Raw genomic sequence first — 25,844 nt, forward strand, 5'->3', positions numbered from 1 at the left:
CAGTCTTCCTCAGCAAAAAGAGGAGGATTGGCAGATGTTAGCTCAGGGCCAATCTTCCTCACACACACACACACAAAACAAAAAAACTTAAAATCATCAATCTGAGTAAAGGTTTAGGAAAGTGGAATGTTTCTCAGTATCTCCCAAATTAATTGCACCTGAACACAGCATCCCTGTCTACTTCCTGATCTTACCCCCGTCCCAGCTCCTAGAGTATTGTTTGGCACCTAGTTATTTTCTTCACTTATTTTTATAAGAGCTGAACCATCTGACCATTTGTATTATCTGTGTAAAATATATGTCCTAAATAGGGGATAACTTTCAAGGTTAGCGCCTGGCAAAACTCCGACAACAGCGCTCATTAACTATTTGCTGAAAGAATAAATGCACTTTGGCATACGTTAGTTCATTTCAGTACTTCCCATTTTTGTCAAATTTCTTATGGTGACTTCGGTTCAAAGCCTGCCCCATCTCCTACTCCATCTCGCCGGCTCAAAAGTCCTTAGGCTCCTCGTTCCTCCGCCGGAGGGCAGTTTTCTCCCCGTCTCTGCGCTGGATAAGCTGAGTGGGAGAAGGGGGGAATATCCGGGTGGAGGCAAAGGTGCTTCCCAGGCACTCAGGGGTGCGGAGGCCGCAGTCCAGGAAGCCCTAAGGGGAATGAGATCGCGGTTCCAACCGGCTGAATTCCCCCCGGCACTGGAGACAACGCACCATACACTCCTCCAAGTCGGCGTCTAACCAAATCCACTCACTAACACTCGCTCTCCAGTGACGTCACGACCTCTCCGGACTCCTGATTGGAAGAGCGCATTAGCTCAATTCTCGCGACGATTCCTCCGCAGGTCCTTGCTTCCCTCCTTTCACCCAGACCGGTAGTCGACAACACACCACGCTGCCAGCCACGGACACACCGTAAAACTAGACCAGCTTCCGGGACTCATCCAGACGGCTGCGACGCTTCTCAGACGCCCACGGTTACGAGGTTTGGCTCCCGGGCGTCCTATCTGCCAGATCTGCGGTAGCGCCTGACCCTCCATCGCTCTGCTCGGCCACTGTTCTAGAGCAGCCGTGCGATTCTCGCCAATTCCCGTCTTTTAGTATCGCGAGAATTTGGCGGCTGTGAACCTCATTTCCGGTCGCTAAGGTCTCCTTGGAGACAGCATTGTAACCATTTTTTTTTTCCCCTTCTCAGTCCCCGGCTCCACGTGGTTCGGAAATTGCCCAGAGAATGTTTGTGGGAGTTGCCCAGAAAGGTGTAGATGGGAGTGAAGCAGGGTTCAAAAGGGAAGCAGCCAGGGGAACCCAGGAGGAGTATAATTTACTGAGCATCTTCTGGTCACTTAAGCAATGGCTTAGGGTGAGCATGGGGTTTTCCCTATTAGGGAGGCCTGGTTTGTCAGGACCAACCTTTAGGCTTCCATTGAGCGTGCGTAAACTCCGAGCTTATTTTTGTGTAGTCTTAAAAGGTCCAAGACCAAATCCTGCTGCAGACTTGCTCGCCATTTACCAGAAAATAGTCTCACCAGTTATCTGTCGCTGTTTCTTCTAAACTTTGTACACTGGTCACTTCTGTAGGACGTGATCCGCAATTATTCCCCTAGATCTGCTCATGTCACTTTTCAAATTCTTCCCTTGTCCCTGCCTTTTTAGCTGTGTCCATTTTTATTGCCATTTCCTGTTAAGTGGTTTTTCACATGCCATTGCTGTATTGATTTCTTACTTTGCAAATGGACCATAGGTTCCTCAGTGTCCGGACTAGCTTGTCACTTATATATAGCATATACTTTAGATACCAAGTAGTTCACCTTTCTGCCCTTAAAGGCATACAACCATTCTAGAACATCTCTGACAAAGGTTTGTTAATTAATTCATGTGTTTATTCATCTTATATTTATTAAGCACCTATATGTGCCAGGTACTGTTTTAGGAATTGATAATTAAAACAGTGGACAAAACAGATTGAAGTTGCTGCCTTCATAGAGTTTACTACCAGGGGAGACAGACAATATACAAATAAGTCAATGTAATTTCAGGTAGTAGTAAGTGCTATGAAGAAAAAGTAATGGAGATGGTGTGTATGTGAGTAGGAGTGGTGGCATTTTAGATAGAGTGGTCACAGAGGCTTCTCTTAGGAGGGGTATTGGAGAACACACCTGAATGATGAGAAGGAGTCAGGCTTGCAAAGATCTAGTGAAACAAACATTAACAGGCAGAGGTATCAGGGTGTGCAAAGCCCCTGAGATGGTGAAGAGAAGAATGATTTGAGATGAAATGCAGAGGAAGGCAGGGCCGGGTTATTTAGGGTCTTGAAGGCCAAAGTCTCAAGTTTGGTTTTATTCTAAGTTTAGTTGGAAGCTCTTGGAAAGCCCAAGACAGTAATTAGATATGATTAGTTTTTAAAAGATTGCTTTGATGACTGTGAAGAGAATGGACCTTTCAGAAGCAAGGGTAGAAGTGAGGAGACTGGTTAGGAGGCTGTCGCAGGAGTCCAGGTGAAAAGGGTTCATTCAGCTTCTGTTCGGATATTCTCAGGGTTGGGATATTCTCTGTTTAAAAGGCAGCCCATTCCATAGTTGGAGCATAGAGTTCTTCCTTTGTATTGAGCTGGAGTCTGCCCCGCTGAAGCTTGCACTGACTTTTCCTAATCTTATAGCAAGACAGAAGACATCTACTCCCCTTTTCTCCAAAACAGTCCATCAGCTATTTTAAGGCACTTGTCCTGTCCTGTCTTCTCCAGGCCAAGCACCTTTGGTTAACTGGGCTGTTCTCTGAAGGAGGTGCTCTCTAGGACCTTCAGAAATCTGCTTGTTCCTTGAAGGCTCTATCATTTGTTATAGCTCCTTAAGATGTGGCCACCAGCACTGCGCCTAATGCTCCACATGCCGCCTTGCTGTGGGGCTGACCAAGGGATCATGCGCTCCCTTAATCTAGCTGACTTCTAATGTGGTTTTTAGCAATTGTGCTGTTGGCTTGCATATTGAACTGTTTCAGATCACATTTTGCTTCCCTCTGCCTCCTCATCCTATATTTATTTCTATGTTACGTTTTTCTACTCTAAATGCAGCATTTTACATCTATTTCTATTTCATCTTGCTAAGTTTATTGGGCTTTTTTTTTAGTCCTGGTTTTATCATCCAACATGTCCTCCCAGCTTTGTATCTTTTATAAGTTTACTGGGTTATGTCCTCTGATGCCCGCATCATAAACAGTGTTAAAAGTGCTAACTGCACCAAGAACAGAGCCTGGCGTGGCATTTCCCTAGCGTCTTCTCTCCAGATAGCGTGGTACTATTAGTGTGTATTCTTTGAGTGCATTTGTTCAGCCTATTGTGAACCTTTGTTAACTAAAACTCTGTTAACTGAAAGCAAACTCACAAGGATAGTATGCAGAAGTTTCTTGTATTAAATACTTTGCAGAAGTGAAGATACAGTGTTATGACACCTCCTGACTGTCAGTGTAAGAAATCACTGAGGTTAGTTAGGCCCAGTTTATTTTTGGAAAAACCATGCTGGTTTCTTTTGTTATTACTAAAATGAAGGTTTGCTGTATTTTAAAGTACAAAGATTGGGTCATAGTAGGTAATGGGTCATAGTAGGTAAAAGTAACTTTAGACACTAATATACTCGTCTTGAGCTTAAAAAAAGTTTTTTCTTTTTCAAAGCAGAAATCCTTAGACCAGTGGTTCTCAACCTATGGCAACTTTGCTCCCCAAGGGACGTTTGGCAATATCTGGAGACATTTTTTGGTTGTCACAACCTGGGGGGAGAAGGATGCTACTGGCATCTAGTGGGTAGAAGCCAGACATGTGTTAAAGATCCTGCAATGCACAGGACAACACCCCACAGCAAAGAATTATCTGGCCGAAAATGTCAATAATGCTGAGGTTCAGAAACCCTGCATTTGACAGTGCCTTAAACTCTTCTTTCTTGTAGTGACTACTCTTGATTCTATTTAAAATGGGTGTAAAGAAGAAGAAAGAAATGCAGGTTGCTGCGTTGACCATTTGTCATCAGGACCTTGAAACTTTGAGATGTAAGTGATTTCTGACTTCGTTTCTTTTTTTGTGTGTGAGGAAGATCGGCCCTGAGCTAACATCTACCAATCCTCCTCTTTTTGCTGAGGAAAACTGGCCCTGGGCTAACATCTGTGCCCATCTTCCTCCACTTTATAAGGGAGGCCGCCACAGCATGGTTTGACAAGCGGTGCGTTGGTGTGCAGGGATCCGAACCGGCGAACCCCGGGCCACTGCAGCGGAGCGCACGCACTTAACCGCTTGCGCCACCGGGCCGGCCCCTCATTTCTTTCTTTTCTAGGTTGAAAACAGTATTTTTATCCCTGGGACTCCATATCACATAATGTTCAAACTGTTGCTATTTAATTTCCCTTGTTCTTGACATTCAGTTTTGGATGTAAAATGGTTTTGTTAAAATTCTATCTTCAGACTAAGTTCTGCCTGTTTTTCTTGGTTTATAAATATGTAAATTTTGTAGAATGCATAATAAAGGCAAACTCATTCATTTATTGTGAAATCACTAAAGAAATTTTGTTGTGTGTGTGATGTAGCTTTGGCTGATGTGGAAGGGAAAAATCTAGCTTCTTGGCTGTTACATTGTGTACAACTCACTGATGGAGTGTCCCAAATCCATCGTGTTAAACAGGTAAGGCTGGATTGATACTCGTGGATGCTTGTAGAAGATTATCGTGCTGCTGTGGACCTTTTAAATTACCTGATAGTTTTTGGCTCCTGATTATTTAATGTCAATGTATCAGTAAAGAATAGATTTGGGTTTTTTTCTGTTCATTGTATCGTATCTTTTTATTCAAAGTAGCAGTAGAAGCCTATCCAGGCTTTCACCACCATTGGAGCTATAAATAGATAGGATAGTGAGATAATTGTGCATACCTTTTTTTGTGGAGGTAAATTAAAAGTATATATATTTCTGTTACTCTGAATCTTCAAAACTTTCTAGCAGGCACTTAAAAAAGTTACTTTGAAATGTAACGACTGTCCTTACTAGTATTTCACTATTAGGATTTACCATTTGAACTTGTTTAATATTTTTTGGAAAGCAATTAAATGTATTATTGGTTTTTTAATAGTGCTACAGAATTCCTGTACCTTAAACCATTAACAAGTCTGTAATTCTCAATGAAGGTGGGTCTGGAGGGTAAAGTGGGAGTTGGGGGCATGGGTTAAAAAGGTTCAATACTGAAATAAGTATTTAAATCAGTATTCTTAATGGTGCAGTTTGGAAAATATTTCACATTATGATTGAGACTTAAAGTATTTGAATCCATGTTACTTTGCTCTACTTGATATTAAGAAAAATTATTGTGACTTTGAATTTTTTGGATTGTAGATTGTGCCTTTACTGGAGAAGGCAAATAAAAATGGCGTGTGTGATCCCACTGTTCGAAGTTGTTTGGCTATTTTAGCAGGCATTTATCTATCTTTGAGTCTAAAGAATCCCTTGAAGAAAGTCTTGGCAAGGTAAGGAAAAAAAGGAAGGGAAGTTAGGCATTATAAAAGTTAAATTTGACCAAAAGTAACCAATATTTAAAGTTCCTTTCCTGGTTTGGTAAAACTGAACTGAAATATATCACTAACAATTTCATTCATATGGTCTCTCTTTTGTTTTGATATTTATTTATTATGACTCTTTAAAAATATAAACAGCCTTCTTAGGTCACGGGCCTTAAAAAAACAGCCTATAGGCTGTAGTTTGCTGATTCATGGTTTAGTCCATTTACATTTAATGCAATTATTGGTTAAATTTAAATCTGTCATCTTGCTATTTTTTTCTCTATTTGTTCCATCTATTCTTGGTTTAAACATATTTTTAATTACACAGGTAATACAGGAATATATGCTTGATGTAAAAACTTCAAGCAATATAGAAGTGTACAAAACAAAAAATGAGCCTTCTATTTTACTATTTCTGGCCTATCTTACTTTCCATAGTGAAGGTCACACTTAATATTTGATATCTATCTTTCTAGACCTTTTGCGTTTAGTGTCTGTGTGTTATACTTTAGTTTTTTCGTAAATGGGATTATACTCTGCATATTGCTCTGTAACTCGTTTTTTCACTAAAGAATGTCTTAGAGACATTTTCATGTCACTGTAGTTTTTTATCTTTTTTGTAAATTATGGTAAAAAAAAACACATAACATATCATTTGCCATCTTAACCATTTTTGAGTGTACAGTTCAGTCATGTTAAGTATATTCACATTGTTGTGCAGTGGATCTCTAGAACTTTTTCATCTTGCAAAACTGAAACTCTATACCCGTTAAATAACAACTCCCCTTTTCATCTTTCCCCCAGCCCTTGGCATCCACCATTCCACTTTCTGTGTCTCTGAATTTGATTAGATACCTCCTATAAGCAGAATATTTGTATTTGTCTTTTCTTGACTGACTTAATGTTCTCAAGGTTCATCCATGTTGTAGCATGTGATAGGATTTCTTTCCTTTTTAAGGCTGAATAGTATTCCATTGTATGTATATACCACATTGTGTTCATCCATTCATCTGTTGATAGACATTTGGGTTGCTTCTTCTTCTTGGCTATTGTGAATAATGCTGCTATGAACGTGGGTGTGCAAATGCATCTTTGAGACCTGCTTTCAATTCTTTTGGCTATATACCCAGAAGTGGGATTGCTGGATCATATGGTAATTCTATTTTTAATTTTCTAGGGAACTTTCATACTGTTTTCCATATGGCTGCACCATTTTACCTTCCCACAAAAAATCCTTATTCATTCTAATAGCTGTAGATATTTCTTTTTTTTTTTTTTTTTTTTTTAAGATTTTATTTATTTTATTTTTTCCCCCCAAAGCCCCAGTGGATAGTTGTGTGTCGTAGCTGCACATCCTTCCAGTTGCTGTATGTGGGACTCGGCCTCAGGATGAACGGAGAAGTGGTGCCTCGATGCGCACCCGGGATCCGAACCCGGGCCGCCAGCATCGCAGCGCGCGCACTTAGCCACCAAGCCACAGGGCCGGCCCCGCTGTAGATATTTCATAATATGGATGTACCAAAATTTATACGTACCATATTACATATTATTTAATCATTTTCCCATTGATAGAATATTGTTTAATCACTTTCTCATTGATAGATATTTAGTTTTTTTTCAAGTTTTCGTTATTCCAGCAATGGTACAGTGATATTCTTAATCATATATGTAATTGTATATGTGTATTTCTCTGAAATGAATTCCTAGAAGTGGAATTTCTTCACCAAATTTATGCCTATCAAAATTTTTGATAGATATTGCTAAATTGTACTCCCCAAAAGCTATTTCAATTTATACTCCTAACAGTGAATAAGAGTGCCTTTTTCTTCATATTGGAAAGATATGAATAAAAAATAAAATCAATCTTTAAGTCTTTTAAAAATCTGATGGGTGAACAATGGCATTATGTTATAATTTGCATTTCCCAGATTACTGGTGAGATTGAATTTTTTAATGTGTGGAGTTTGATTGACTATTTTACATTTTTTGTGATTACATGTCTTTGTATATTTTCTTTTTAGAATGTCTTTTTTTTCTCTTAAGCAGATTTATTTATTGTGTGACAAAGCAAATGATCAGATACTGGCCATTTCTAGGGATTTGGTGAAGTGCTCAACAATGTCATCAAAGATCTTGATGTTTTCCGTCTTTCTCCCACTGTGTTGGCCATATCTTCCCTCAGAGTTATGGGCCTGTAGCAGTTACAAGCACCTTATACAGACTTTACTGCGTCCAGCAACAGAAGGGAAATTTCTTCTTTGCATCTCTTTTTATTAGAAAAGCATTTTGCAGACACTCCCAGGAGACTTCCTGTCGGTTTTCATTGTCAGGATTGGGTCAAATGCTCTCCCTCTGGTTGTAAAAAATGGCTGGGAGGCAAGGATCTCACACCTTTAGCCTCTTTAGTGGGAAGTGGGCTTTACCAGCAAGGAAAGGCATGGAGAATGCCTGTAGGAAGGCAGTCAACCATAGAATGTCTTGATTTATAAGAGCCCTACGTAGATTATGTGCCAAATATATTCCTTTATTTTGTTAGTTGTCTTTAAACTTTCTTCATACTGTTTGCTCTATAGAAATTAAAAAAAAATTTTTGTAATCAGACCTGCTAATGGTTTTCTTAGTATAGATTTTTGAGTTGCATGCCTTGCTTGTGTATGCTTTCTCTAAAGATTATGGTCATGTGTCGCTTAATGAAGGAGATATGTTCTGAGAAACATGTCGTTTGGCCATTTTGTTGTGCAAACATCATAGAGTGTACTTACACAAACCTAGATGGTATAGCCTACTACACACCTAGGCTATATGGTAGTAATCTTACAGGACCACTGTTATATATGCGGTCCATTGTTGACTGAAACGTCGTTATGCAGTGCGTGACTGTATATAAAATTACTTGCTTGTCTTTTCTTAAAATACTTTTATTTTTTTGTTTAACTTTTAAATCTACCTGGAATTAAGTGTTCAGTGTAGTGTGAGGTAGAGATCCAACTTAGATTTCTTTTCCATATGGGGAGCCACTTATCCCAAAACTGTTGAATAGTTCATCTTTTCCCACATATTTGGGAATCAAATCAAATAAGTCATCTTATTTTGTTCTATGTTCCTGTATAAACATAGGTTGATTTTAGACTTGGGTCTATTTGTTTACACACCAACACCACACTTTTGTTCACTATAGTTTGATAATGTGGTTTAATTATATACTAGAGTAAGTCACCCCTCTAGTGACTCTTCTTTTTCGAATATTACTGTTTTTGAATTTTTTTTTCCAGAAGAGCTTTAGAACTGTTCGGTCCAAATTTTAAAAAATGCCTACTGATTTTGATTTAGATTAATTGAGGTAACATTGACATTAAATTTAATTTATCCATTCAGTAAATTTTTATTGACTGCCTACTGTGTGTCAAGTACTCTTCTAGGCATTGGGGATAAATAAACTGTGAATAAAACAGTCGAATGGAGGTTACATTCTAAGAGGAAGATAAAAAATAGACGAAATAAGCAAAATACATAGATTTAGATGGCATGAGTGCTATGGAGAAAAATAAAGCAGAGAAGGGGGAAGGGAACACCAAGGATAGGGTGAGAGTTATAGTTTAAAATGTAGTGGTGCTTCAGATGTCTTTACTTGGATGTCATTGATAGGATGATTCTTGAGATTGACCTGAAAAAGGTGAGGGAGTGATTATTGGGTATATTTGAGGGAAAAGTGTTCCAGGTCGAGGAAATAGCGAGAGCAAAGGCTTTGACGTGTTGTCAGAGCAGAGGAAGGCCATGTAGCTAGAGCTCAGTGAACAAGGATCAAGATGAAGTCAGAGAGCTCATGGTGGGGCTAGATTATGCAGGGTCTTGTCAATCGTTGTAAGCGCTTTGACTACTACTTTGACTGAGAGGGTCGTTGTTGGATGATTTTAGGCAGAGGAATAACATGGCATTTTAGTACCATCACTCTGGCTACTCTGTTGACTGTCCTCAACAGTCAACCCCAGGACAGTCCTGGGGTTTGGGAGGGAAGCAAGGAGACCAGATGAGAAATGATAGACCAGGGAGTTCCAGTGAAGTTAAAATTTTCTGACTGTATTTTGAAGGTCTAGTTCAATATTCCTTCATTTGTAATGATTCCCCTCCCTCCCCACATATCCTTGTACTACAAGGTTGTCAGATTTTTAATATTTCGTTCTTTTCCCAGCTCACTAAATGACCTACCTGAATTTTTTCTAACTGAGGCCGTACAAAGTTTTACTTCTCGTCTTCAGGAAGAATTGAATACTACTGATATATACTCTTATAGGAAAGTAATTGACAATATATCTTCCTGCATGGAGAACTTTAACTTGGGTAAGGCAGCTCTTTTCTAGTACTTTTTCTGGCTAACACCTGTCATTGCATCATTGTTTTTAAATGATGTTAAGTTTGGTTTTGAAACTCCTTACCAGTGTTAATTTTTTTCCCCTACAGGTGGAACAAGTGTTAATAATCTACTTAAAAATGGTAAGTCCTATTATTTTATTTTATTCTGAGAGGTGACTGCTTGTATGACTCATTTGGAACTGGTTCTTTTAAGTATCTTGGCAATGGGTAGAGTACTGTAGATGACTAAGGTACATCATGCTCCTTCCTTTTAAATGTCTACTTCTGTGCTCTGATATCATTTTTGGTAACAGTGATTTAAAATATTTTCTTGCTCTGAAGCTAAAGTTTACAGTTTTAAATTCTGGTTTGTCGTTGTATTCTTTTTGTTTCAGTGCTTCATTTTCTGCAGAAGAGTTTAAATGAAATCTCGGAAGAAAATAGGCAAGTGTTATATGTTTGCATGCTTGTGTATGTGTGTGTGCACGCCGGCAGTTGTCCATTGTCTTTGTACAAAGGAGATTTTTAAAAAGGTTCCAGGGTATGCTCCTTTCCATCCCTCTCCATTAGTATTAGACCTAATAATTTAAATTTATTTTTTAGAGGTTTGATATTTAATTTTTTAAAAATCAAATAAATTATTATGAGAATAAATGAGAAAGGGAAGAGCTGTTTCCTCTACTTGAATGTTCCTTTTTCATAGCATCCTGTTCTTATTTCATGGATGAAGTATGTTGTGTTATCTCTCTAAGGATATTAATGATAGTTGTGGTTTTTTTAATTTTATCTTTAGATAGTCTCTATTCTTTCCAAGTTGCTTTTTTTCTGTTTTCTGCTTTTGGTCACTATATTTGTTGCTGGAAGCTTTCCTCAGAAGTCTGGTGATCCTTGGCTGAGCACTCATATTTAAGAATGGGGCACTGAGAGTTATTTGAATCTCTGTGCATATGGGTGGGGTTGATTGCAGCTTTTACTGTAGGCTAGTCTCGCTGGACCATTTCTTTGGGGAACCCCTGATGTCAATATCTACGTCTTTTGCATGGGTAGCAGATTCACCATGGAAGAATCTTCCAAACCGTTGGCTTAATATTCTGGTTGCCAATGAGGAAAGAAAGCTGAGGGCTTGGCATTTGACATTCATTGTGCATATATTTACCTAATTCTCCTGTTTGCAATATGGGATTGCTACCTTATCTGTGTGTCTTCTTGTCTGGACACCTGCTGTTTTACCTTTTCTAGAGGTAAACCAGTTTGCTGGCTGAGAGGTATGATCCAGAGTTCTTATTCTTCTTCAACAGATTAGTAGGCAGTCTTCCTGTTTTCAGCCCTACATTTACCTGCACATCATGGAGTACCTGGTGCCAACAGTTTCTTAGCCTTTTGGGGCTGCAAGTCAGGTTGCTTCTGGGCTTGTTCTCTGGCTTGTTCTCTGGCTTAGTAGTCACCCTTCTTGATTCTGCTAAGTCAGTTATCACTCATCCATCTGCTTTGTAGCTTCTAAAGTTTTATTATTGTCTTGTCTTTTTGCTGCCTTTGTGTATTTATGTCTTTTTATGTTTTAAATCCTCTGGCTGTTGGTTTCGGGAGGTTCTGGGGGAAAGTAGAAGTAGTATCTGTGTGCCAGCTTTAACCCAAGGTCTCCTTTAGTCTTACCAGGGGCTCGTTCTCTGTCTTCTTTTAGGCTCTTCTTCCTCTGCTCATCTCTTAAATGTGGGTTCTGTCCTTTTTATTCTATTTATTCTGACTGCTTAATATCATTCTACTTCTTTGGTGTCAGCTACCATCTCTATACTTAGGATTCCATGTTTGTCACTCCAAATTAGATCTCTTCCCTGAGTGGTAGACACCTCCTGGACGTCTTAACTTGAATGATTTACAGCTGCTTCAAATTCCGTGTGTCCAAAAGAAAATTCACTGTCTTTTTATCCCTCCCCACAACCCCTGACAACCTCTATTCTACTTTCTATCTCTGAATTTGCATATTCTAGATACCTCAAATAAGTGGAATATAATATTTGTCCTTTTGTGTCAGGCTTGTTTCACTTATAATGTATTAAAGGTTAATCTATGTTGTAGTATGTATCAGAATTTCATTCTTTTTTTATGGCTGAATAATATTCCATTGTATGTATATACCACATTTTGTTTATCCATTCATCTGTTGATGGACATTTGGGTTGTTTCTACCTTTTGGCTTATGTGAATAAGGTATACAAGTAACTGAGTTCCTACTTTCAATTCTTTTGGGCATATACCTAGGAGTAGAATTGCTGGATCATATGGTAATTCTATGTTTAATGTTTTGAGGAACTCCCAAACTGTTTTCCCTGACTTAGGTTTTAATATCATCACTCTGTGTTCTCCCATGTTGAGAACAGACTGAGAGGAGCAAGGATAGAAGCTGGGAGAAAAGTTAAGAGGCTATTGTAGTTATCCAAGGGAGAGATGAGAGTGGCTCGGGCCATGAGGAGCAGTGGAGGTGGTCCAATTCTGGATATATTTTGAAGCTAGAACCAACAGGATGGGATGAGGAGGAGAGTAGTCAAGGATGATTACAAAGTTTTTGTAGGATAGAGATCCCAGTAGGTGGAGCCAGTTTAGAGTTAAAGACAAGTTTACGTAGTTTGAGATATCTGTTAGACATCCAAGTGGAGATATTGTGTAGGAAGTTGCATATACAAGTCTGGAATTAGAGAGATCTGGGCTGGAGGTAAACATTTGGGAATTGTCAACATATACATTATGATTTAAAGTTTATGAACTAGCTGAGGTCAGCATCAAGGAAATGAATTAGATGGACAAAAGAAGAGGACTAAGGACTGAGTCATGGAGAGCTCTAACATAAGAAGGTCAGGGAGAAGAGGATGAGCTAGCCAAGGTGTCTAAGAAGGAGCGATGGTGAAGTAGGAGACAATCTAGGAGAGCCTGGCGTCTTGGAAGCCTGGTGAAGAAAGTATATCAAGGTTGAGGGAATGATCAAGTTTATAAATTGTGTCATTCATTCTTGATTTGTTATTTTTACTCTAAAAAAGAGAAATGAGGTTAGTCATTGGCTGAGAAAGAGGGAAATGTTGAGGTAAGTTTAGAGTGTTGAAAGTTTGCAATAAATGTCTGCATAATCGGAACATTTATGGAAATAGAAGAGAAAAGCATAAATGTCTACTATAATCTAAAATTGATTTTGGCGCTTGGAATGTGTTTATTTTGGAGAAGGATAGAAATGATGACATTTCTTTTGACTTTTCTTTTGTAATAATGTCTTTTTTGTAGAAAATTTGCTGGAAATCATATTGTTCAAACGCAATTGATGAATGACTTGTTGGTAGGCATTAGAGTTTCAATGATGTTAGTACAGAAAGTACAAGATTTTCAGAGAATTTATTTGAAGAGTTCCAGTTCTTCCACATGGCAAAGTATGTGTGGATTGCTGAGTAGTTTCACCAAGTTTTTAAGTGATGGTAAGTGTAAAACCATACAAATGATGATTATAATTGAGTGTCAGTCATCTTTTGCTAATAATAGTGTGAAATATTTGATACTTAGCTGAGATGTAGAACTTCTCCTCCCCCAACCCCTCAAAGTGCGGAAAGGCCCTGGATTACAAGGTTTTAATGCTTTTTCTTTCAAATGTACCAATTCAGCAAGGGATAATGTTGAAAGACTTTTCTAAATGTGTGTGTGTGTTTTGTATACAAAGAAGAAAACCTAACAGTCTTAGTGTTGAAAAGCCACAGACTTTACATAGCAAAAGAAAATTTTTGAGAAGAAATTTCCAAATTTGGAAGGAAGATCTGGTGAGGTTAGTGTAACCCTTCCATTTCTCCTTAGCAGCAAGTGTTACCTTCAAATAATGATAATAGTCATTGTGGGGCTGGTCATTATTCCTCCTTATATCTCATTTGTTGCTTCTGTCCATATGAGCTGTACCACAGGGAAACCAAATAGTTAATGAGAGGAAATGTCTCTTTATAAAAGTATTTCAACTAATGAAATGAAATGATAGAATTAGAATATCACCATTTTGTAACTCTCAGTGAGTTGATGTAGGCATTAAGCATCAACACCTGCTAACATTACTGAAACAGCCAACCAGACACGTGCCTCTTAGAGTCTTGCTTTCCCACCTATAGTCTTCCTAAAGGAATTGAACTTGAGACTGATCCCGTCTCTAGGTCACCTGCCAATTAACAGGAATTACAGAGGATGGAGGAACGTGTTGAATTGCAGCAGGAGTAAACAAAGGCAACATCCAGATTGTGGAAAACTCTACAGGTCAAAAGGCCAGAGTTCTTCAACAGAGAAATTGTAACGAAAAGAAAGGGGTGGAGAGGGCACATATAGATTAAAAGACGTTAGATTAAAAGACGTATCAAATTTTTAAAAAAGGGACAAGACTAAACTGTAGTGTCTAGGGATGCACATTTGATTACTAAAACTCTTCTAAAAAATAAGGAAGTCATTACTATGAAAGTCAAGATAATGCTTACTCAGAGTGAGAGGTGGGGCTTGTGACTGGAATGAAGCGCATAGATGAGCCTTCTGGGCTAGGTGGCTGAGTTCTATTTCTTGACTTGGTTGGTGAGTACAGTTGTTTGCTTCTTAATAATCCATTAAGTTATATATTTGTTTTTGGTGGTTTTCTGTATCTTTTTTTTATATTACAGTAAGAGTAACAAAAAAAGTGATACTTAGCACATAAGCATCTACATGAAAAGTTCAATTACCTTTTTACCCTTCACTTCCCACTCTATATGGTAATATATGTATGAATATTAACTTATTTTAAAAATGTTAATGGGCTCTGTTCAGAGCTCTTGTTTGTAAAGAGCAGTAACTGACTCAGGTTTTGCTAGGCTCATGGGAAAAAGTAGTATCTCATTTATATGTTTTTAATGCTGGTAACTAGTGAAAGTCCTAGCTATGTTGTCCAATTAGTATTTCTTTTTTCTTTTTTTGCCTAGGATCTCAGGTATTAAAAAGAAAGTAAAGTTACTTTTATTAACACGTAATTTACAGACATCTTTTCAGAAGATATTTGCTTTTTAATAAAGGAATTTGTTGGGGGGCCGGCCCCGTGGCTTAGCGGTTAAGTGCACACGCTCTGCTACTGGCGGCCCAGGTTCGGATCCCGGGCGTGCACTGACGCACCGCTTCTCCGGCCATGCTGAGGCCGTGTCTTCACATAAAGCCACTAGAAGGATGTGCAACTATGACATACAACTGTCTACTGGGGCTTTGGGGAAAAAAAAAAAGGAGGAGGATTGGCAATAGATGTTAGCTCAGAGCTGGTCCTCCTCAGCAAAAAAAAAGAGGAGGATTGGCATGCATGTTAGCTCAGGGCTGATCTTCCTCACAAAAAAATAAAAAATAAATAAGAAAGGAATTTGTTAATCTAAAAAAAAGCCTTTAATTGGTGAAATGCGGAGAAAACATGATTTTAATATGAGGCGGCCTCTTCTGAAAAGTTGATGGTACCTAATCAATGCTGTTCTTCCCCAGGATTTTAAAGCTTCATGTATCAGTAAAATCTTTAGCTGTAACAGAAACTGGAAGTTCAGGGACTTAAGCAACTGTGCCTCTCCTCTTCCTCACATAATAAGAAGTCAGAGGCAGGTGATCCAGAACTGCTGCAGGCAGTCTAGGACCCAAACATGCTGCCTTTCTGCTTTCCCATCTTCACCATGTTGGCTTTCACCCACATGTTTGTTGCCTTAGAACTGCTGTAGCTCCAAATGTGTCTGTGTTCAAGGCAGAAAGGAGGACCAGTTGCATCTTTCCCTTTAATCAGAGAAAACAAAAGTACCCAAGAGATTTCTGCTCGCATCCCATTGGCCTGAATGGTTATATGAATGGTTACCTTTAGTTATAAGAAAGATTGAGGAAGCAAGTGTGCTGCCTTTGGCTGGGCATATGGATGCCTCAGTCAAAGTCACAGTTCTATTAGAGGGGTAAAGGGCAGAATGGACATTTAGTAGGTAATTTATAGCAAGTGTTTATAATTCTTACCCCAGGTTGAATAATTCACCATGTTATTTTGTATACTTGCTCACAAACCAGAGGCTAATAGCAAAAAAGAAGATAGCAAGTCAAGATGGTTTGGTTGCATTGGCTACAGAGCCAACATCAGCAAAGTTTGTAATTAGAACTGATGCAAGCTCTTTACACAAGCCCAGAAATCACTTTAAGAAAAAGTAATGGATATGGGGGTTGGGATGCAGAGGCATCAGTGGAGGGAAGAGGACAGGTAGTGTTGCTGCTAGATGTGCTGAGAGCCAGTGGATGGAGAGGAAGAGAGAGTGGATGTTAGAGGAGAGAGGAAAGAATCACATTTATTGAGTATTTATGTACTGGGCATAAAAGCCTTTATGTTCATTATTCATTTAAACCTTAGAACAAGTGTATCAGATAGGAGTTATATTTTGTTATTTTCCAGAAGAGAAAGGTGAGTCCTTGGGAGGTTAAATAACTTGCCCAAGGCCTGCTTACCTAGGCAATGGTTGAGCTAGAAATTGTAGCCAGGCCTGACTCTGCAGCTCTTTCCATTGTTCCACAATATCCATCATCATTAACACGTGCTCTCTACTTTTTTGCCAAATAGATGACCTCTTACAGACAGTTCAGAGTACATCTGGATTAGCTGTTATTCTTTTTATTAAGGCTATGTTTCATCCACCTGAAAAGATCCCTGATTTGGTAAGTGCATCTCCTTTTTAGAATTGTACTTTATTGATAGGTAGATACGTTTTAAAAATATTTTTAAAGAGGTGAATTAAAAAAAAATTTTTTGTGTAGTTAGAATCTTTCTGATGACCTTTTTCGCTTATAATAAAAGACAATTCTAAAAATTCAGATAAAGCAGAAAGAAGACAATAACAGTCACCTGTAAATCCATCTCACAAAGATAATCACTATTAACATTTTTTTGGTGTATATCCTAGCTTTTTTCTAGTGCTGTTTGTTCAGTTCCATCTCTCAGTATTATAAAAAATATTTGTAATATTAAAACTATGCCGCGATTAATACATAGATATATAGAGTAATAACTTTTTGATAAATATGTTCTTTTTATTAAGAATAACCCAAACAATGTTCTTTAGACAGGAAGCATGTTAGAATCAGTCGTGCAGGTGCAGTGAATTCGATCATATGGCAAGTATAATTTGATAGTTTGGGCCACAATCCTTGTTTTTACTACTAGCAGTTTTTTTTCCTTACTGTAGTATCTGGAAACTTATTTTAGCTCTTTACCTGACTTTATGCAAAATAGATGTGTACTATTCTATGAGGTCCCATAAAGTAATTATCATTGAATAGCATTAAAAATTTTTATTTCTCAAATCACCTCTGAAAAGCATTAGTTAAGCTCATCCACCTGCAGGTGGCGATGTGTTGTGCTCTACCACTACATCTAAACCAGCAAAGTGGTTCGTGTACTTAGATTTAATTTTGTTCCTTGTGATATAATAATTTTAACACTTGTGGCAGTTTCACCTTTAGGTTCAGTTATTTTTCCTAGGATGTTTCGGTAAAACTCTGAAAAGTTTTAGAGGCTTGAAACGTGTTAGCTCTGTTATGTGTTTCAGATTGGTAGTCTGCTTCTCCGGTCAGTGGACTACACGAGCATCCCCGAGTGGTTTTTGACATGCTGTAGGAGCCTTTGTTGTGCTGATGTCTCCCCGTCAGCTCTCTTATTCCTGTGTCAGGGGACACTCACCATGTTGGACTGGCAGAATGGGAGGATGGGCCCGAGTGGGGAGGCCCTGCTCTTGGATACTGTGCATGTTCTGTTCACCTTGAGTTCACAGTGAGTTTTGATGCTACTGTCTCATAGCTTAGTTTTGCTTGTCAGACATTTAAAAGATGGCAACTGAGCCAGCATACTCAGTAATTCAATGAAAAGTGGTCAGGATAATCCTAAATTAAAAGGGGGATATGTGTAGAGAATGAAGTGGATGTGAAAGTAGAACAAGAGAAGATGGGATGTTGGGAGAGAGAGAGTTATAGAAATTATTGGTGCAGGTTAACCTGTAGTGAACATTTCTAAAATTAATTTTAACATTCAGTCTCTAAGGCTAACATTTTTTTAAACTATAAAAATTTCTATATTTAGGGTGTTTTAGAGTTTATGAACAACTGAAACATAGGTCATCAAGGTGATCCTCACATCTGATACATAGGAAATCTAATTTGTTGAATGGATAAAGCGACACTTAGAAAAGTAAATGGTTAAACCTCAGAAAGTATTACTAATAAGCACCCGAGCCAGAACTGTAACTAGGTTTTCTGACTTCATTGGATTATATTTTGTGTTTTTTTGGTGTTTTTGCCATAATGCCTGAAAGTGATCATGTGCTTAAAATGTCAAACCATAGATATGGCTTGATAGTAATGAACATGTAAATAAAGGAAGAAAACTACAATGTTCTAAAATAATTTTTACATGTTTTTCAGTTTATATATATTTTTAAATTGTGCATATTTTAGAAGAATGTAAAATTTTCCTTCATTGTGCTATTTTATAACAGCTTTATTGAGATATAATTTACATACCATACAATTCACATATTTGAAGTGTGCAGTTCCACTTTTTTAGTATATTCATAGGGTTGTGCAACTATCACCACAATCAACTTCAGAATATTTTTATTACTCCAAAAAGAAGCCCCATTCTCCCTAACCTTCCCTAGCCCCTCAGTATGTTTTAAAACACCTGTGAAACCATCATCACAATAAAAATAAACATATTCCATGACTCCCAAAATTTTCCTGTGTCCTTTTTTGGATTGTTTTTTACAAGATGAAAAGATTCTTATACAAATTTGAGATCTGTTTTGGCCTTGTTTGTAATTTTTTGTTGTAAATTTAATAATAATTGAATTTTCTGATCTTTTTTTGTATTTTATATTTTCATTAGTCTAAATGATTATAAAATGAAATTTTCAGTTTATAATAATATGACTCATTTTTCTTCAGGATCAGGGAATCAACTCTGGAAATGTTTCTGTCTAGAATTTTGGCATCGTGGACTAATTCAGCCATACATGTCCTTGAATCAAGTTCCTCAAGCCTAAAGGGCAGTCTGAATGGGAATTCAAACGTAGTTAGGAGACTTTTGGACTATGTTTATACCCACTGGGAACATCCATTGGATGCTTTGAGACACCAAACCAAAATCATATTCAGAAATATTCTCCAAATGCACCAGCTCGCTGTAGAAGAGTCAGATTCAGAAGAGTCAGGTTTGGCTACTGATCCTTTCCTTTTTGAACTGACTGAGAGTCTTCTGCGATTGGAATGGCATATTAAAGGAAAGTACTCATGCCTTGGTTGTTTAGTAGATTACGTAGGAATTGAACATATTTTGGCATTAGCTACAACTATTCCATTGCAGATGTTAGAGGTGATGGGGGACCAGTCATTGGTACCTTACGCAAGTGACCTCTTGGAAACCATGTTTAAAAGTCATAAGAGTCGTTTGAAATCTCAGGCTGTCGACAGTACGTGGATTGACAAGTGGCATGAGACTTGGGTTTCTCCTCTCCTTTTCATACTGTGTGAAGGAAATCTGGATCAGAAATCTTATGTGATTGATTATTACTTGCCAAAATTACTGAATTGCAACCCTGAAAGCTTAAGCTACATGGTAAAGATTCTTCAGACTTCTGCTGATGCTAAAACTGGTGAGAAAATGAATTTTTGTTTTAGTAATTTCTAGTTGGGGTGCTTAAGTGTAGGTACCCAGGCAGATGTTGACCATATTCAAATTTAAATATTACCACTTCTATAAATAGTAAAGGAGGATATTGATGATAGAGATTTCATATTGAAATGAATGTTCCTCTACGTAGCTCAGTAGAGTTTTTTGGCTGAAGTAATTTCTACATGCTAAGGATTGATTCCAGTTATGATTATGAGTTTTCCTTTATTAATAGGTTTTAATTGATTTTACCAAGTTCTTATTTGGTTGTCAGACTGGAGTAAAAGTTTGTGTGTTTTATATAATTTGCTTATTCAAGTGAAATAATAAGTAAAAATTGTTTTAGGCAAGGTTAAAGACGGGTAAATTGGCAGCAGCAAGTTTTTGTCTCTGGGAAAGAGACAAAAAATTTAGAGGCATGACTTCAAGAAATAGCTATCTGTAGTCATTTAGAATGGGGGTAAACATTCCATTGAAGGAATCACTGCATTAAAACATAGTTCAGTAATTAATATAGAAAATGATGACTTTGACTCATCATGTAGATCTTAAAATTATTGTATTCTGTTTAACAAAGCAGGAATATGGTACCCTATATCACATTTTAAGAATATTTCCAACTAAAATAGTTAAAAACTTTTAATACTTCAAAGAATAACCATGAGATAACTGGAAAATTTGATTCCTGTACACAAAAGTGAGCCATTATTTGTAATTTTTAACAACAGTCATTCTTGCCTTTTTGAGAAACCACCTGAAGTTCAGGATTCATGAATCTGTTCTGAAGTGAGGCAGTCTTTACTTTTGTGTCAAAGCCCTGTGATCCAGAGCTCCCTGACCCCTTCGTAATGGCTGATGTCCTCTGAAAGCATCAGGTTCTTTGTGATCCTCGTTTTATCTTCTTTACTGGGTGAAACAATAACTCCAAAATATGTGGAGATGGTCAGTGTTTATTTTTAGAGAAGTAATGGTCTTTGACCACTGAAGTGTTTTTCCTATTTTTGGCTGAAAGTCATTCTAGTTATTTTTATTGTTTTAAATATTTCTCCACCTAATTTTTTTCCTGATTCTCTTCCTGGTTTATCTCCTGACTGTCAAGGAAAAAGTAAATATTAACCAAAAATAATTTCTTTGTTAGCGATAAGAGGATTATGCTTACTTAAAGTTATTGATGCAAGAACTATTAAATCCTTTTAAATAATGATTATTTTGTAATAGGAACTTTAATTCATATTAGAATTTAGTTTAAAATATGATTTTTATTTCTTGGAATACAGTGTTTATTGGAAACATAAAAATGGTAGTTGTTCCATAGCACAGTAGTGGTCTTTGTTATTGTGCTTTTAAGACAAGAGCAATCTTTTCCATCCTTAGGATCTTATAATAGTAGAGGGGCTCTGGGAGCTTTGATGGCATGTCTACGAACAGCTAGAACTCATGGACATCTTCATTCTGCAACTGATGCCTGGGGGAATCTTGTGTCCAGTGCAAGAATAAAGCAAGGCTTAATTCATCAGCACTGCCAAGTAAGTAAACAAAATAACTGGAAATTCATACATGCAGTAGATCCCTGATTCATTTATTCATTTAGCAGTCCAATATAGAGGATCCTGTGTTATGCCCAGCACTGTTTTAAGGGGTCCATAAGGAGGATGAATAGAAAGTGAAAAGTGTAGACCTTGCTTTCAGGCTACTTAAAGTTTAGTTGAGCTAATAAGAAAACCTACATAGAACAATGGAAACTCTTAGAAGAAAATGCAGATACAAGTGTGCCTTTATGCATAGGACTTGGGAGGCTCAGAAGAGAGTGATCAGAGTAGTTGACGTTTGATTAGGAAAGTGATAAATGTGATTAGAGGAGAGGCAGCATTGGAGCAGCACACAAAATGGAAGAACACAAATAAACAAGGTCCAAAAGATGATTAAGGACATTGTTTGGCAGGAGTGGAGTTTTTTGTCCATTTTATGGAAGCTTCCAATGCTAGGCTGAAGACTTCAGATTTTATTCAGTTGGTTACTGGGAACCAGAACCACTCTGCCCTCAGGAAGGATGTGGAATTAATGGAAACAGATGTGAGTTCCCAGAGTGGGAGCAAAAAGAAGCCAGGCGACCAGTTAGATGTGCGTGACGGTAATCTAAGAATGAGGTGATGAGGTCCTGGGGTAAAGTGGAAAAAAGAATGAAGTTGAGCATTCCTGTGAAATAAGAAGCTTTGTTGACTTTTATAACTAGCCAATTTACACATTTAATAAAATAATTTTTGGGGAAATAATTACAACATTTTTGGGATTAGGGAACCTTTCTGGAGCACGCACGAGTAAACTGAGGTTTACTGTTTTTTTTCCTGTGGTAGTGTATGTAAATAATTAAACGTGTCAAGTGGTTTAGGCTTTGCTTATTTCATAGAAAAATTAACATTTTATTGCTTGATGTGTTTTAGGTACGGATAGATACATTAGGCTTGCTTTGTGAGAGTAATCGAAGCACAGAAATCGTTTCCAGTGAAGAAATGCAGTGGATTCAATTCTTTATCACATACAATCTTAACAGTCAGTCTCCAGGAGTGCGGCAACAGATTTGTTCTCTGCTTAAAAAGGTAGAATTTCTCCTCAGAAAGTATAGGGAAGTGGTGAACTTTGCTCTGGAAATAATTTTTTAAAAGTGCCCAGACTTTGGGAGAGTGTGAGAATAATGGCCATGGGATTGGACTACCTACCGCATCTCTTCATGGCCCTTCTGTGAACTCTTCTATGGTTCCATAAAGTTTACATTTGGGATTAAAGTCCAGAGTGAAAAATCGTTTCATTTTGGTGTAATGAATCAAACTTGAGCTCTTTTTTTGAAAGAAAAAAAATCTAGTGATGGTGTTTTCAGGGTATAAGGTATTTTAAGAAAACTTTGGTAAGAGGAGGAAGGATGCCCTTGTTTTTCCATAGTTTCACTAAGCACCTCATGAAACGGTCATTATTGAATAATTCAACTTGAGTTAATCACATGACACGTCAATGGGGTGAAGAATTGGTAGAGTATAGAAGTGAGTATATCATCTTTAAGTTCGTGCTGACTTAAAGGAAATAGAGCTATGGTTTAATGACTGTATTCTGGTTTGTAGTAATATTTTGTTTTTGGTTTAAAAATGTAAATGTTAATTTTCTGTCAAAAAGAAACACTGTGTAAATATTAAGAATTTAAAAACCAGTACTCTCCTTGCCTGCAGTTTTAGTCTAAGGAATTTAGAAACTTTTCTCTTTTTCTTTTAGGCTGATGTTTAAGGTTAACGTGGCTCACATATGCTTCATTTTTCTCTTTCTCAAAAGTTGTTTTGTAGGATACAGGAAAGTTCTCAGACACTTTATAAACTGGAGCAAAGTAAATCCAAACAGGAACCAGAGAATGAGTTAACCAAACAGCGCCCTTCTGTTTCTTTACAGCAATATAAGGTAGGTGTATATTTCTAGACATGTGGAGTTTTAAGAAACCTAAAACAGTTATGAGTAAACATCAAAGGGAAATAAATAGAAGTAAGTCTCTTGGTGAGTAGTGTTTCTGCTTTTTTCCTTCAAGCTGGGTTTTACATATTTCTTCTGGTGCTTTGGTCTTTCTTTTGAGGTAGCCTAAGTTGTGGAACCAGTGCTGGACTTGAGGTCTGTTACAGAATAACACTCATGAGTTAACCTCATTAATTTACAGCTTATGTGGGCCAGATGAATTGAGTACTTTAACAAAAAGATAATTGCCGGCCTTGAATTCCTCCACCTCTCCCCAGGGTGGAAAACTTCTGTGTCTGGGCCTGCCTCCCCTTAGGCTACCATGACTTACAGTGGCTTTACATTAGTGACTCCTGGCCCGTGGTCCAGCTATGGAGGTTCCTGTCTGTCCTGTTTTGGAGTGAGCTTGAAGAGTAGGGCTGGGTTTCAGGGCACTGTGTTAATAGGATGGGCGGAACCCCAGATGTAGCAGCTCCAGTCTGGGCCAGGCTCAGCTTGACAACTTTCAGTTTATGTCCATCAGAGCAAAATGAGCTTCTCAGTGGTTTCCTACTCCAAATCTAGCCTCTCAGAAGCAGCCTCTCCTAAGACTCAGATAGGACAGAGATTATCTATTTTATTTCATTTAGGGAAAAAATATAATAAATTAATGATATATGGGAGCCACGACATACTCACTACCTATTCTGAACGTTAGTATGGATGGGCCTTCGTTTTCAATTTTGTGTTTGAAAGGTAAAAAATCATCTAAAGAAAAATACTCCTATACAAAGGCTGAAATCAGCTTCATCTTTGTAAAATCCTCACAGTGAAGATTGGAAAGTCATAACTTAAACTTTTAAGGTCATAGGTTTAGTCCCAATTCTACCACTGACTAGTTGGCTTACTTTTTGAGTCTATTCAACTATAAGTGGGATTAGTAACCTGTCTGAAAAGGTTGGTTTTGAGGATTAAATGAGAAAGCTCTTTGTAAACTCGAAATCATTCTAAAAAGCCTTGCTGGGAGTCATTAAAAGTGACTGGAGTATATATTGAGCACTTACTGTGTGTGCAGAACAGTTATTGTCTAACAATAATCTAAGAAAACACACCCCTTTAGCCTTTTGTTGCTGGGGTAAAATGACATTTCTGAAATCTGAATTAGGTACTAATCACAAAATCTATTTTGTGGATTGACATTCTGAATTTTCACGTATGTGTGGTTTCTTAGTTTGTGCTAATGGATATATATATTTTTGGAAACTAGTCTTTTAGAGTCTTAATCTGAGTCAATCTCATGGTTCTGATATTTTCTCCCAGTTGTGGTCACCTATGGCTTTTGGATGCTGCGACTTTGGCACCGTATTATTATCATTATAACAGTGAGTGTCGTGTACGGTGTGTGGTAGGCTCAGTGCCCATTAGCAGACTAAGTGCTGAGGGAGAAGAGGAGGCTATTAGTTGGGAAAGTCTTCTAGTCTAGTGAAGGAGATTATTTCATACCTAAATAACTAATATTAATAGCTAGAGTACTTTTAAATTTACAAAATGCTTTCCATCCATGTTCTCATTTAATGTTTAGTAACAAGGCTGTGAGAAAGGTATTATTGTCGCCACTTAACAAGTGAGAAAACTGAAGCTTGGAAAAGATGAGTAGCCTGCCCAGGGTCCCTCAGCTAGCAAGTGGTGGAGCCAGACTCCAGTCCCGATCTTTTGACCCCAAAATCTGAATGGGGCTTTCCTTAGTACCAGCTAAAATAAAGGCTTAGAGGTAAGAAAGTACAGGAAGAATTTGGGGAATGGTGAATTCACTAAGGTGAATGACATATAAGATACCTGAGGGAATAGAAAAGTTGAGTAATGGGAGATGAATTAGAAAATCAAGTTGGGGATGGGTAGTAGAGAATTTTGAATGCTAGGCTAAGGTTTTTGGAAGCCTCACTAGGAGCCATTAAAAGTGACTAGAGCATGTGTTGAGTCCCTGCTGTGTGTGTAGGACACTATGCTCAGGACTAGGGATATAAACATAAAGGGTGGTCCCTGCCTACGTTGTGGTTACAGTCGGGTTGAGGAAAAGAAGAACTATGTCTAAAAATATAAATGGCACTACGATTAGGATAAGATAATTCCTAAAGGATGAACTTACTGCTCTTTAATGTGAGTACTTTACTACTCATTTATAATTAAAACTAGTTTAACTAGGATACTTTCAACAACTGTCCTATTACTTTGAAACCCAATAGAGTTTATAAATTAATAAACTCTTACTTAGGGCTTGTAAGGCCCTGCAGGATAAATCCCGAAGGTTGTGTGTCCTTGACCAGAGAAATGAATGCAGGGAGTCACTTGGGACTAGGGCTGCTTATATGCTGCTCGCTTAAAAGTTTATGTCGTCGGGGTGAGGCAGCATATGAGATGCTTGAGAAGCACAGCTTTTCCTTATAATGTTTCTCTTTGGTCTAACACAGACATTATTATTATTGTTAAAACATTTTTTTTTAATTAGAGAAAGAAGACTCTATCTGGATAAAGTATTCTCACTTTGCTGCTTTTTTTAATTGCATTGTACTAAAAGTTTTATATTTTATCGTTTATGTAAACACAATGGTAGAGCAGGAGCCTCAAAGGGGCAGATAGAAGACAATTATTCCATTGAATTTTTTTATGAACTATGTTATTATAGCCAAATTTATCAAGTATTATATTTATCAAATTTATCAAGTAGTATGTACTGGATATTTGGTCATTTTAAAACTTTGATAAGTATGCCTACCTTTGATGCCTGAATGCCTCTGGTGAAGAAAA

The 25,844-nt window shown here is 37.7% G+C and overlaps 1 protein-coding gene across 3 annotated transcripts in view; it reads left to right on the plus strand.

Moving 5' to 3' along the window:
- The first annotated feature begins 627 nt into the window (after window positions 1-627).
- The window catches only part of THADA (THADA armadillo repeat containing), a 313,262-nt gene continuing 288,045 nt past the window's right edge, over window positions 628-25,844 (plus strand). For 2 of the 3 annotated variants that reach the window (XM_087436835.1, XM_087436834.1), the window contains exons 1-14: window positions 628-982; window positions 3,933-4,032; window positions 4,564-4,658; window positions 5,361-5,491; window positions 9,714-9,862; window positions 9,983-10,015; window positions 10,270-10,318; window positions 13,145-13,332; window positions 16,473-16,567; window positions 17,458-17,678; window positions 18,848-19,554; window positions 20,946-21,097; window positions 22,013-22,168; window positions 22,890-23,012. In XM_087436835.1, coding sequence (XP_087292961.1) covers window positions 3,957-4,032; window positions 4,564-4,658; window positions 5,361-5,491; window positions 9,714-9,862; window positions 9,983-10,015; window positions 10,270-10,318; window positions 13,145-13,332; window positions 16,473-16,567; window positions 17,458-17,678; window positions 18,848-19,554; window positions 20,946-21,097; window positions 22,013-22,168; window positions 22,890-23,012 — 2,175 coding nt within the window. In that variant the 5' untranslated portion in view covers window positions 628-982; window positions 3,933-3,956. The remainder of the gene's footprint in view (window positions 983-3,932; window positions 4,033-4,563; window positions 4,659-5,360; window positions 5,492-9,713; window positions 9,863-9,982; window positions 10,016-10,269; window positions 10,319-13,144; window positions 13,333-16,472; window positions 16,568-17,457; window positions 17,679-18,847; window positions 19,555-20,945; window positions 21,098-22,012; window positions 22,169-22,889; window positions 23,013-25,844) is intronic. The other variant, XM_014792321.2, reaches the window with a different exon arrangement.

Source organism: Ceratotherium simum, chromosome 11 (genome assembly GCF_057802395.1).
Source record: "Ceratotherium simum simum isolate JZ-2026a chromosome 11, ASM5780239v1, whole genome shotgun sequence".
Taxonomy (NCBI): Eukaryota; Metazoa; Chordata; class Mammalia; order Perissodactyla; family Rhinocerotidae; genus Ceratotherium; species Ceratotherium simum.